The sequence below is a fragment of the Amphiprion ocellaris genome, chromosome 13 (genome assembly GCF_022539595.1).
Source record: "Amphiprion ocellaris isolate individual 3 ecotype Okinawa chromosome 13, ASM2253959v1, whole genome shotgun sequence".
Classification (NCBI taxonomy): domain Eukaryota; kingdom Metazoa; phylum Chordata; class Actinopteri; family Pomacentridae; genus Amphiprion; species Amphiprion ocellaris.
The window spans coordinates 14,002,803-14,016,214 of record NC_072778.1 but is presented as its reverse complement, the minus strand read 5'-3'; the positions used below and the strand labels follow the sequence as shown (position 1 = coordinate 14,016,214).

The 13,412-nt window shown below is 37.0% G+C and overlaps 1 protein-coding gene across 1 annotated transcript; it reads right to left on the bottom strand.

The window, feature by feature from the left end:
- Positions 1 to 1,101: 1,101 nt before the first annotated feature.
- On the bottom strand, positions 1,102 to 11,552 carry tspan7 (tetraspanin 7). The gene is made up of 8 exons (XM_023278306.3): positions 11,287 to 11,552; positions 6,749 to 6,937; positions 6,597 to 6,671; positions 6,407 to 6,502; positions 5,344 to 5,499; positions 5,173 to 5,256; positions 1,881 to 1,965; positions 1,102 to 1,736 (listed from the first exon to the last, which is right to left on the bottom strand). Exons 1-7 carry the CDS (start codon positions 11,371 to 11,373, stop codon positions 1,897 to 1,899), a joined length of 756 nt encoding a protein of 251 aa, XP_023134074.1. The 5' UTR covers positions 11,374 to 11,552; the 3' UTR covers positions 1,102 to 1,736; positions 1,881 to 1,896.
- Positions 11,553 to 13,412: the final 1,860 nt, after the last annotated feature.

Below are 13,412 nucleotides of genomic sequence, written 5' to 3'. Positions count from 1 at the left end.
AACATAAAATATATCATTTATCATTATCATTATTTACCTATGTATTTAATAATTACAATGACACAATCATCTGATTCTTTCTGTACTTTCATAGCTAGTAACATGAACTTACATGTAGCCCCATTTTGGCATTCTTACTTTGTTCATCTTGAAAACTTTGCATCAAAGCCGAGTGAAATGACTATGGATTTCTTTTGCAACCCTTTCAGATTGAAATTCCACAAAAGCCTTTAGAAATCTGCACCGATCTATAGTACTTTCCCAAAATCCCAAACTTTTTAAAGATGTTGCATTAAAATTAATTCTAATTCATAACTAGTTTTCTACCATTAAAATGACCCTTCTACACTGTGATCAACACGGAAACCATTTTCTAAGCCTCCAGAATATTTTGCTACCCAGATTCTGTTTCAGTGATTCTAACATTCAGTGTCGGTCATCAGCCAACTTCCTCCAACACACTGCAAATACGCAACAAATCTGAGGCCTGTGCAGAAGTTCAGTTTCATTTAGCAGTGATTGTGTTGAGATAGACACACTGTCATGTTGGTGGAGCACTGAGGTAAATTTGGTGCTTTTAAGAGGAAGTAAAACTTGAAGTGTTTGCATGCTTCATGTAAACAGACCTTGGATGTTCCTGTAGGTATGCAAACAACAGTATGTGACATGAAACCTGAAATCAGACTTCTGACTAAATTATATCCCAGGCTCTAGCAAATGTGCTCTTTAACAGCCCAGAAACAAAAACAAAAAACATACTTAGACTGCATTATTGAGAGGTTTTGAGCTTGAGCCTGTGGACAATAAATTCCTTTTTGATCTGAAACAACTTGACATATTGTTTAAAATGCACAACTGCTAAAATGCTATTCATAACTCCCATATCTTTAAATCCTGTGCTGATATTAAAAGTTCTTCACCACCCTGTAAATCCTAATGCCTTTCACGTCCTGCATTCTGTATGGATCCCTCAGAAGGCCCCAAACAAGAAAGCCATGTTCGTCTGCCAAAGTGTCTCCTTGTGCCAGAATATTCTCAGATGGCCGTAGAAGCAAACAGCTGCAGGACAGCCACGTCCCAAGCAGCCGAGGACACGCACAGTTACAGATTTCATCTTTATTTTGTCAAGTATTTCACATGCATCCACAAAAGAATAAACAATTTAACACTGGAAACTGTCTTATAAAGTCGGCTGGCTGCTGTAATTGGCACACAAAAACGCTGGCTGTCAATATTACTGGCCCACATAAGGCTCGTTTTCCACACAACTCATAAATCACAAAATCTTGATTTCAGGGTGGCGACTTCTCGTCCGTCTCTCAGGTTTATAACACATAGAAATACACATGATTTTAACAGCTTATTGTCTGCTACAGACTAATTTATAGCAAAATTACAAAATAAGGCAGTTGCAAGACTAGACATGAAAATGAATTAACTCAAATGAAAAAGTAACAACTATGTATTGACATCTACGCTTTAATGGAAATTCCCTAATTAGATCCCAGGAGTGACAAAAGATCTCCGGTGTTTTCCTGTCCCTTTGCCTTTTGGTCAAACTAAGCTGTGGGTATTTTCCCTTGTGATTTCCCTTTCTGCTTGTTTGTCATCAGTGAGATCGAATAAAAGAATGAAGCAGCGAGTGTTTTCCCTCTCTAAAAAGATATCGACTAACACAAACGTACACAATAATAAAACATGACCTCGGTTTGCACCAGGAGCTGCCCATCAGTAACCTGCAAACAGACACAAAACACACAAGCTGTTAGAAAAAGAACTCATTCAAATGTGTGCACTCATTCAAGGCTGCAGGTTATTGAACGAGGGGAGTTGACAGTCTGTACGAATGTGTGTAAAACATGATTTAGTTTCAGTCTCACCTGCGGAGGGTGACTGTTAGACCATCTCATACTGGTTGTTGGTTATGTATCGAGACAAGCAGCAGGCCAGGAATATCCCAATGAGCTGAGAGGAAATGAGTTTCACAAGATATAGAGTTGTCAAAGCATGGATGCAGTAATAAATGAATCTTTGTCTTTCTTTTACAAATAGAAAACAATGGATTTACTGTCTGGATTGTGTAGTTTTTGTTTTTTTTTTTGACAATTTCCAGTTACACTCTCAGGCAGAGTTGGACCAGAGAGAACATATTAGTGCCCTGGCAGGCTACAAACTGTACCTATAAAGTTAATTATCACAACTAACATTTAACATTGTCGTGTCAAAATCTAGGCTGTGAAAATCTCTTGTTCACCACTACATGTATAATAGACAGATAGATAAAGCATGATTCCACTTTATTTCAGCTTGGAGTAGTTTCCATTAATGTGCCCACTGTGGCTCTCTGGCTCCCACTAACTCTCCACCTTTGTTGCAGATCAACAAGAAGATGTGAAAAACATGGCGTTTCTGGATGACCAGCACAAGCTCCCTTCATGATTTTTACATGAATCATTTCAAACATTTGTTTTCAATCTGACTGAAACAAAACATGGAAATTGGCCACCGAGAAAGGCCATTATGCTAAACTACATAACGGATCTCCATCCAGGATACTCGCTGGCTGACCTGATCGCCTGCATATTCATCCACACACTTTCTGGAAACTCAGCAGCTAAATGCAACGACAGTTCAGCCTGTGGACTCTGCTCAGATTGGAAAACAAACATTCACAACGATTCATATGTGTAGAATAAAGGAAATATGGCTGCCTGTCTGACCCATGGAGCCATTTTAATGGAATTATCCTTTAATAGCGGACTCTATAGTGAGGTTTAAATTCATATTTCAGACAATTATTGATTAACAACGCTGGGGCACCGTGTTGTGTAGAAATTTCAGACCTAAAATCCACACATTCAAAGTATAGTTAAAGAGGTTTTTGACTACATTACAAATTTCTGCCCACTGAGAAGGAAAACTGCAAACATGACTGCCAGCATGGATGTAAACAAGTTAGGTTTCACTTTTATCAAAGACTTTAAAGGTATCTACACTTTACACATTCTGTTTGAAGCCTCCATGTCAGCATTCCTGAAGAAAACATGACAGGAGTGATGGAGCAACACGTGTACGAGGCGTGGGCACATGGAGGGTCGGCTACCCCAACCAGCGAATGGACAGCGACACGGAGCTGACAGTCAGAGTGAACCAGGCCTGAGCCGCTACTGTCAGACCGTCTGTATCACTGCTGGAAAAAACATGAAGCCTGACAGAGCACTGACAATCACTAGAAACACATTTATGCTCCTTTGAGACTGTTTCTTTGTCGGTATCAGTGCTGCACCGGAGCTCATGGCTCTCTGGTGTGTGTTTGTGTCAGTATCTACCTGTAGCCACGGTGTTTTTGTGCTTATCCTGTTGTTATTTAGCTCAAAGTATCTTGTCAAGCTCTGAATATAGCAGTTATAGGTGGGAACGTGTTGTATTTACTGCTAGAGGAATAAATGATGAATGTTTTCATATCACTGTCAAGCAAATTTTGGTGAACTTTTAAGTGTGGCAAAAAATTGTTAAAAAGAAAATGTGAATTAAGTTTGTTTGTGTGCTGGCAAAGCTGGTGATTATAGGCATTGATACACATGTCTGTAATAAACAACAAAGAGGAAGGAAATGTCACGAACCAGGAACAAAACCAGTAGTTTGCCAAATGCTAAAAATACTCAAAAAAAAAGGAGAAACAAACAAAATTTTGGCCATCTACGAGCAAAAAATGGAGAGAGGTCTGCAGGAATAGTGTTTAGTCAGGAGAGGCAGGACTCCAGACTAACTTTTTCACAGGTAGCACCAGTGTGACAAACTTTCTGATTTGGTCACACCTCCCACCTTGTCACAGGCAAAACACATCACATGCTGAACATTTTCTTATCGAAAGACACTCAAATTGATCAATGTTGCCTAAATGCCCCACACTGCAGGCTGCAGTAGCTGCTGCTTGGAAGCTGCGGTGCTCACACAGGTGTGTGACCGAAAATTATTTTCAAAAGAGTTAAACTAGGGCGTTCTAATGTTGGATTTGTCCACGATGAAACTGAGTGATTTTTTCTACAGCGCTTGTAGGACTGCATTTTTAAATGTAAATACCACAGTACACCGAAGTTACAAAAGTCTACTTTCCACCACTGTGGTTCACACATTAGCTGCCTGTGCCAGTCAGAGCGACACCGATAACCTTAATGATCATCATGCCCTCGCACAATCCGACCACTTGACATTTTAAATAAACAAAATTCTCCAAAAAAAGGGTCACAAAACTATTTTGGTCGCAGTCTGGAACCCTGAAAGGTGTAATCAGTCTTTCATGTCAGCCGTTATTGGACATTTTGTCATGCTGTCAGCAGACAAAAACAATCAAAGGAGCTAAAACAGCGGATCAGACGTGACTTAAATGTCCATCTCCCATGAATGTATTAACTCCTTTTTGAAAAATGAAAAAACAAACACAAAAAAACACTTTGAGCGAACATAAAAACTGTTCACGTAAAGAAAACTGCATGCGACAAATTGGCATTTTCTCATGACTCGTGTTGTTACTACAAAATGCATAACATACTTCTGAACTTGAAAAAATCCAATCAATGCATTTTTTTGTATTATATATAAAATGAGATGCCAAACGAATTCTGCCACCTAAAGTCATTCACTACTTCAAGCAAAAGGACAAAATACGATACGTTTTGAAATACTCCCCTTGAAAAACATCAATTTCAACAAAGGAGTTTTCTTCCTATAATCTTGTGTTAACAAATGTTTCAGGCAGAAAACATCTGCAATCCAGTGGGCCTGAGGTGGGGATAACTTTAACATTTGCTCTAAGTGTCTTCACATTCTTCAGTGGAAAAAAATGAGCTACGAATGATTTGTTTTTTAAAAAGGTAAACTTTTCCACGACAATTCATCTAGGTGTGTGTGTGTGTGTGTGTGTGTGAATTCTAAACAGGTTTTATCAAGAAAAACTAAATAAAACAAAAAATATATATAATATAGCAGTGTCTGGCTCTCCCTTCCCCCAGAAAACAACCTGGGGAGGAGGAGGCCATAAGAATGTGTTAGAGAAACATGGCTAATGCTCTGACTTACTGATGCTACCTGTGGCTCTGTGTGGGTGAAGTTTTAATACTTAGTCTACTAAACTGACCTACAAGCTAATTTTGAGCATAATATGCGATGTACCTGGAAGAATGCGATCCCAAAAGAGATCCCAGCGATGATTCCAAGGTTTCCCTCCATCACAGTGGTCACCAGCGCGAAGCAGCCCTACACGGCAGAAAAACACAGACTTGTAGAGCGACATCTCAAGTTTTCTACAAACCCTGCTGGACAGCTTGCCCGATCCGAACTCACCGTCCTGTACACTTCCTTCCCAGCCTTGTCCATGTCTTTCAGGTTCTCGGGTGAGCAGTTGGCGCTGGGCTTACAGCAGCTGGCAGGGATGCCATTATCTTTAAAGTAAGCCGTCTCGCTCCAGTCAGTGTAATTTTTCACTCCGCAGCAGTGCAACTAGGTGAGAGAAATTACAACAAAAAGCACACAAAGTTGTAGCTACTTTCTCTGTGCAAGAAGAAAAGGTTTGTCTTTCAGAATGAGGTGGGGAAAAAAACAGCTGGATGATGGGTTATTTTTGTCGCCACCACACAATGAGTGATGTCAGTGCAGATGTTTTGGATTCCTCTCTTTGGAAAACAGCTGCAGTGACAACAGCCTACCACATGCCTGAAAGAGAGCTGAGCTGAACAGTGTGGAGTTTAACGGAGGCTAACGGAGTTCAACGGCATGCAAGTTTTAAAATAAACATCAAAATTACACATTCACTGATCATCAAACTATTTATCTGTGTCGTATCCTCTCTTTGGAAAACTTAAGCTAATCTAAGCTTGAAATCATGATATTTCATCCAAATCGCTTTATTCTGTCTCTCAATTTAATTAAAAAAACACTGAAAATTAATCAGTTATATTAGCCACATTTGGTAAAAAACTAAAAATACTGCACTACTTGGTGCAACTGTGAAGCCATGAGGGATTTAACTGTGACAGTCACATGACAAACATTCAGGGACTTTTTGGCTGAATTTGAGGCTGTACTCAGACAGAGCAGAAAGTAGAGAAGTACTGAACCAACTTAAAAATCAAAGCAGCAAAATATCTACAGTATGTAAAGTGTTTTCAGGATTGGAAACACTTGTTGGCACTTGGCAAATTCATGAAAGAAATCCAACTCTGTTTTTTCCTTTTTTATGATTAATGCTGTAACTGTGTCACATTTCTGAGTTCTCCCTTTTATCCAGCCATAGTTAAGGAGTTAAAATGTTCTTATGTAAACATGAGTCTTTTGGTTTACTACAGTTAGACACAACAAAGTCAGATAGCAGAAACACCATTAGTATAACGGAAATCTTTCCACTTACGGTCCTCTGGATGGCGTCGACTGCAGTGCTGCTGGTGTCGGTGTTGTTGTACGACTTCACAGCGTTCTTATAGGCAGTGCCTAATTTGGCCTTGATCTGATGAATTGAAAACAAACTTGACTACATCTTTTCATGATCTAATGTACCTCAGTTTTTTAAAAATATTTAATACTTTGAACCTATGCCTCACCTCATGCCTGAAGATGAAGCCTGAGACTCCAGCAACGAGTTCAGCCAGGAACACCAAGGTCAAAAACATGGCATACTGAAGGAACAACACAAGAAAACAGTTAGACAAGGTCACATCTGAGGGAGAATATTTCCAACTGCTCCTCCACCGACCAGCTTCAGCATCCATGGGCTGCCGCGGCATGTAGCGAAGCATCCAAACAGTCCGAAAATAACGATGGTGGCTCCGGTCCCAATGAGGACATATGGTGCATTGGTGCTCTCCTCAGAAGCCAGGGAGATGTAGGCCTCCAGGCTCACCTTCCCCCACACCCCGACCGCCAGCAGGATCACGCCTGTGAACTGAACACGACAGCAGGGCGAGTCAGCGAGCAGAGAAAGACGAGGAGGCTTTTTAGGGCCACGACTGTCACCAAACCCACAATTAAAGGCTCAGAATCATCAGGTCAGTTCGTCACCGGTACGGTTAGCTTTCAGTCCTTTTACTTTGTCACTGAATCTACAAAAAATATTTACAAAATCTGTCATGTTTGACTAGTCAAATCAAGGTTCACCATTTAATGACGTGCTACTTAGCTTCATTTCAATTTTTAAAAAATTATAAATTTAATCCAATGGAAAAATTCTATAATTTATTTTATGCCAAGGTTTTCTCGCTGCAGCATCTCAAAGGGTTGGTAGTTTTTGGTTTCTTTAATCTATTATCAGTAATCTGAATAAAGCCTTTGAATTCTGTTTGGATTATTAAGTGCTATGTAGCTTCATTTCTTCTCTGTCTGGTAAAAAGTAAGGACTTAAGATCTGGTCTAGTAGAGTAGAGTAAATGAACAAAAGAAATTTATTCAGCAGCAATTTTAATAATATCATTTAGAAAGCAAACATGATTCATAAAAACTATTTTCTCCTTTTCTCTGTCTAATTTCATATTAAACTGAAATATTGGTAATTTTTTTTTTTAAAAAAGCCCCACATTTGGCTCTGGAAACTTTTCACATTTTTCTTTGTTATATACAACTATAAAAATGCATTTCAAAAACCATCAACAGACTAATCAATAACTAAAATGAAGCTGAAAGCACTGGCTGATTCATTCATGCCAGAAAATTAGCCAACGTCCATTCTGTTTAGTGAATAAATCTTTTTTTTCCAAGCAGAAATGCCAAGCAGTTGTTGGTTTTAGCTTCTAAAGTGTGAGAACGGTCTGCTTTGCTTCATCACACCTGACATTAAAACTGAATATTTTGCTGGTTTTGAACACATTTCTGACTATTCTCTGAGAATTTGGAGTCCAATTATCGAATAAATTAGGAAAGTATTTGTCTGATTAATGCAAACTCAACTGTTGACACCAGCTGACATCGTTCCTTCATGTTTGAGGGAAAGGCTCTGCAGGAACCACTATTTCTGCTCTAGAAATATTGAGTTTTTTGCTCAGTCAGACCAAAGATCTACATCGAATCTGCCAAATATCACAGACACTTTTACTTAAGGTCCACAAAGGGCAGAATCCAGGAAAAACACACTTTCCCTTATTGATTTCCTTTATTACATCTCGACCATTCTCAGGGGAGCAAATGCAGATGAGTTAGAGGAGAGATGGTATCTGAGAACCAGACGAGACAAACAGGATATAACCTCCTTACATTTGTGTCACACGATTAACATGCTGCCGATTATTTATTTACCTGTCAGTGTTTCAGTAAAAACACACCAGGGATACAAGTCTAGCTGCAGCCCGTGGTTCAATTATCTCAGCACCTTTTCCTTTAACTCTCCCCACACAAGTCATTAGCCTGCAGGGAGGCATCAGCTCAACCAGCCAGCAGCAATAAATTGCCAGATAAAAACACAGACCTGAACTTCACGTTAGCAGCAGCCTGAGACGGCTGTTTGCTCGGTACAAAGATTAACAGGAAGAGCAACGATAACGGTCCATTTTCTTCTGAGGACAATGTTTATTCTCTGGAAATAAGCATGCAAGTGTAAATGAGGTTGCAACCAGTCATCATTTTTTTTTCTCAGTTATTCTAATGACTGTTTTTAATCGTTTTGTAACATGAGAAAATAAAGAAATCAAGTGTTTCCTACAGCCCGAGGTCATGATTCAAATCATTTGTTTCATTAGAACAACAGTCCAGGCTCCAAAATATATTCAGTTTACTATTATAAATAACAAAGAAACCTATGAAATGACTGATGAGTTGATGGCACTGACAGAGATTAGCTGATTAATCTTTAACTAATTTTATGAGTGAAAGTAATAAACAATCCCCTGTCTTTCTTTCTAAAATGTGAGCATTTGTGACTTCCTCTTACGTCTTAATAAACCTAAAAGTTTTAGAGGTTTGGACGTTGAATAGAACAAAAGATCTGAATACTATTTTCATTTTGCTTTATATTATATATTTCACCCAATATTATATGCTGCATTTTGTAACCTTGCTTGGCTTCTTTAGCTGCTGTAATGTTCTAATTTCATTTGTCAACCTAATTTAAATTCATTTTCTCAAAAAGAGAATTTCCTTAGATGCTACCAAGCTGATGCCAAAAATACAAATTTAATTGAAATTAAAAATTCTACAATTAATTCTATGTCAAGGTTTTCTCACTGCAGCTTCTCAAAGGGTTGGTATTTTATGGTTTCTTTTATCTATTATCATTAATCTGAATATAGTCTTTGAGCTATGAATTCTGTTTGCATTATTAAGTGATTAAATGATTAATCAAGGGGGAAAATGGATTCAATAATTTAGTTGTTGGATGCAGTACTAAAGTGTAACTTAATATGTTGATTAGTTTATCAAGTTATTGGTTGGTCTATAAAAATGTCAGTTTATTGCCATAGAAAAAAGAAAATAGTCACATTAATGTAGGTGTAATCACAGAAATTAGACTTTTTTTTTTTTTAAACCATATTAGCCATTTAATCATCAGAATAGTTGGTGGTTAGCTAATCGATTCGTTGTCAATCAATTGGCTTACAAAATGAGACAAGATCGTGAAATGTGAATCGGTGTTTAAAAAAGTCCAAGACGACGTCCTCAAATGTTTTGTCACAACCCAAACATATTCAGTTTATTGTCCAAAAGGAGGAAAAAACACAGAAGACTATTCATGTTTTAAAATAAATGGAATCAGACAATTTTTCTGTAAAAAAATACACAAATTGATTGATCAATTATCCAAATAGTTAGTGGTTAATTTCAGTGTACAACAAATGGATTCATTGCTGCAAGCAACCATAGCTGCCTGTATGGATTATTTGTTGCCATTAATCAATTTATCGACCATCTGTTACAGCTTTTAAATGTTACATTACTGAAACACATCAACTGATCATCAAAATGGTTGCGTGATTCATTTAGTAACTTGAATTTAAACATAACATCCATAGCTGCCTGCACATTTTACTTTTTGTTGTCAATCAACTGCTGGATGCACATTTAACTATTACAATACCCAAACCGATTAATCGATTATCCAAATAGTTGGTGATCAATGTAACACTAGACAACTAATGGATGAATTGTTGAAGCTCTGGTGATGAATAACTTGATAACAATAATAACCACCATTACCTTAAAGATATTCAGTTTACTGTCATAGAGAAGTAAAGAAACCAGAAAACAGTCACATTTTAGAAGCTGGAATCTGAGATTTCAGACTTTTTCTTTAAAAATTACTCAGACTTTATTGCTTAGACTAAAAACTTAGTCTAAGCAATAAATTGACTCTCAAAATAGCTAGTGATTAATTCAATAACGGACAACAAATGGAAGAACTGTTGTAGCTCTGGTGAGGAATAACCTTATTACAACAACAGCCATTATCTTGTATTGTCCACAATGTTCAGTTTACTGTCATAAAGGAGTAAAGAAACCAGAAAAGAGTCACATTTTAGAAGCTGGAATTTGAGATTTTAGACTTTTTGTTTAAAAAAAATACTCTAACCAATAAATTGAAATCAAAATAGCTAGTGATTAATTCAACAACAGACAACAAATGGAAGAATTTTTGCAGCTCTAACGATAAATAACTTGACAACCACTATCCTGTTTTGTCCGCAACTCAAAGATATTCAGTTTACTGCCAGAGATGAGTAAAGAAAACAGAAAAGTCACATTTTAGAAGCTGGAATCTGAGATTTTAAACTTTTAATTTGTTTTAAAATACCTGTGATTAGTTTAATGGTAGACAACCAATGAACTGGTCGATTGTGATAAATAACTGTGTATATAGTAAGTGTAAAAACAAAAAACAACCATAGCTGCCTGCAGGGGTCATTCTGTTGTTGCCGTTAATCGATTAATCGAGGCAGCAGGAGGTAATACTAAGCTGAATAATAAAGCTAGAACGAGATGCAACCTTTCCTGTATTAACTTACAGGTTAAACTGTGTGTAAATAAGCTCCACTAGCTTGTTAAATGTTTCACCAGCAGCTAACAGCAGACAAACTCAACAACAACCAACGTCTCCAACGGTCGCTGCCTTTTCAACAAGTGGTCGTCGGTGTTAAAACCACATTAAAAGCAGCTGCAGTCTCACTTACGGACATTTTATTCAACATTTTTTAAACTCCTGCCGTGATTTAACAAAGCGACGTGTTTGGCCTCGTTGGCAGTGGCGCCGCTTTGAGCCCATTGTTGCTGCTTTATTAGCCTGTTGTTCCCCATTACCGTCCGGAGACTCACCCAGAAAATGAGGCTGTAGGAGATGAGGAAAGTCTTCAGGCAGGTGATCACTGGCTTCGTCTGAAGCCGTCGAGACGGCGGCGACATGCTGGAGTCCCACCGTGGAGCCGAAAACACGGAGAAAAGTTCACTTCGCGGCGTCCCGGAGCGCAGAAAGGAGAGGAAGAATCCAGGGATAACCCGAGCGGAGAGGGGAAGTGTCGTCAGCGGCCCAAATTCACTTTCCTGGAGGATCAACAGCCTCCAAGAGCGTCAGGTCCGCAGCAGCAACTGCGTCAAGCCCGCAGCAGCAGCGTCACTCCGCCTCACGAACCGCAGTGGAGCTGCCACAATAAACACACTCACTGAAAACAGGTTTAGCACAGTTTAGTCACCTAAACACTGATCCTCATGTAGACTCGGAACACAGGAACCAACATCTGACAGGAACAGTTAGAAATATGGTAAAATAATTTTTAAAAAAAATAAAAAAAGAACTTATTATTAGTATCATCATCATCATTATCATTATTATTATTGTTAGTAATAGTAGAAGTACTAGTCGTAGTAGTAGTCATACTAATATTTCGCAATTATGTGAGCACAATTTCAATCAGCGAAAGTTATGTTAAAGTTAGAAACATCGTTAGGATAAATAAATAAATAAATACTAATTTATTATTATTATTTGACCCCATTTTCAACCAGGAAAAGTTATGTAAAAGTTATAAATGTGGCTAAAATAAATAATATCGAATTCAGTATTATTTTTTCACAAATATCTGAGCACAATTTCAGTCAGGAAATGTTCTGTTCAATTAAGTATTGAAGTTGAAAATATTGTTAAAAAATTATTATTATTATTATTATTATTATTATTATTATTATTATTATTATTATTATTATTATTATTATTATTATTATCATTATTATTTAACCACAATTATTTGCTAGAAAGCTAAAACTCAAAAGTGACTGAAAAGTACAGTCACCAATTTCAGCCTGGAAAAGTTATGTAAAAGTTAGAAAAATGGTCTAAAAAAATTTAAAAATCAAACTGAATTCAACCTTTTTATTATTATTATTATTATTATTATTATTATTATTATTATTATTATTATTATTATTATTATTATTATTATTATTATTATTATTATTATTATTATTATTATTATTATTATTATTAATAATAATAATAATAATAATTAATAATAATTTTAAAAAACTACTTTCTGTAAAGTTAAAATTGTTGATTATTTAATTCCTGTTGTAAAGTAGTGAGTTGAAATTATTGCAAATTGAATTCAGAATGGAATCAATAAGATAATGTTGACTTTAAACTCAGGCTCATAATCATCATCTCTTACTTCGTAAACAATATTTTATTATGACTTACACTGTTTGTATCATTAGGTATATTATTCCTAACATGTAATGCATCCCTTTCCTCAGTGGTCACCTACAATATAAGAACTACAAAACAGCCAACAGGTCAGCTGCATGCTTTTATTTTGGCGGCAGCAGTGCTGTTTTGTGTCTCATTCAGTCTGTCTTTATGCTCTGCTGATGTGACTTGTGTCTTTGGTCTGAATTACATCAGATGTATAAAATTAAACTATCACAGCATGGTGTTCATTTTAAAGAGAAACATAAACTCTGTTTTTATTGCAACATTGGTTTCTACTTAATGGTTTACAGCATTATGGCTTCTTGTGGGACATTTTCCAACCAAAATACATCCGATAACTCTTTCAAAACAGCAACAGCATAGTGTATTAAATGCTGTCAGTAGCAGCTAGAAACACTACAACCAACTACTGAACTCTGTTTTGCATTTACGGTGCTTTGTGAACTTGTTTTTGAAAAGTAGCCTGCTAAGAAAGAGAAAAATCTGATAAAGTAGGATTTTATTACAGTCTAATAAAATCATCAGGTTAGACCCTAAATGAACTAAAGCTTCATAAGAAATGACATGCTGCAGAGGAGGTAAATTCACTGCAGTTTTTCATTTGGAGACTGTGATAACTTTCACTCTCCAGGACTTATTTAATGGGTGGAGTTTCTATGATCATGTTTAATGCAGCAGTGGGAGGAAACACAAACAGCAGAAGTCCGTTGGTGCCACCAAGTGGTTTTTGTGTTTCCAT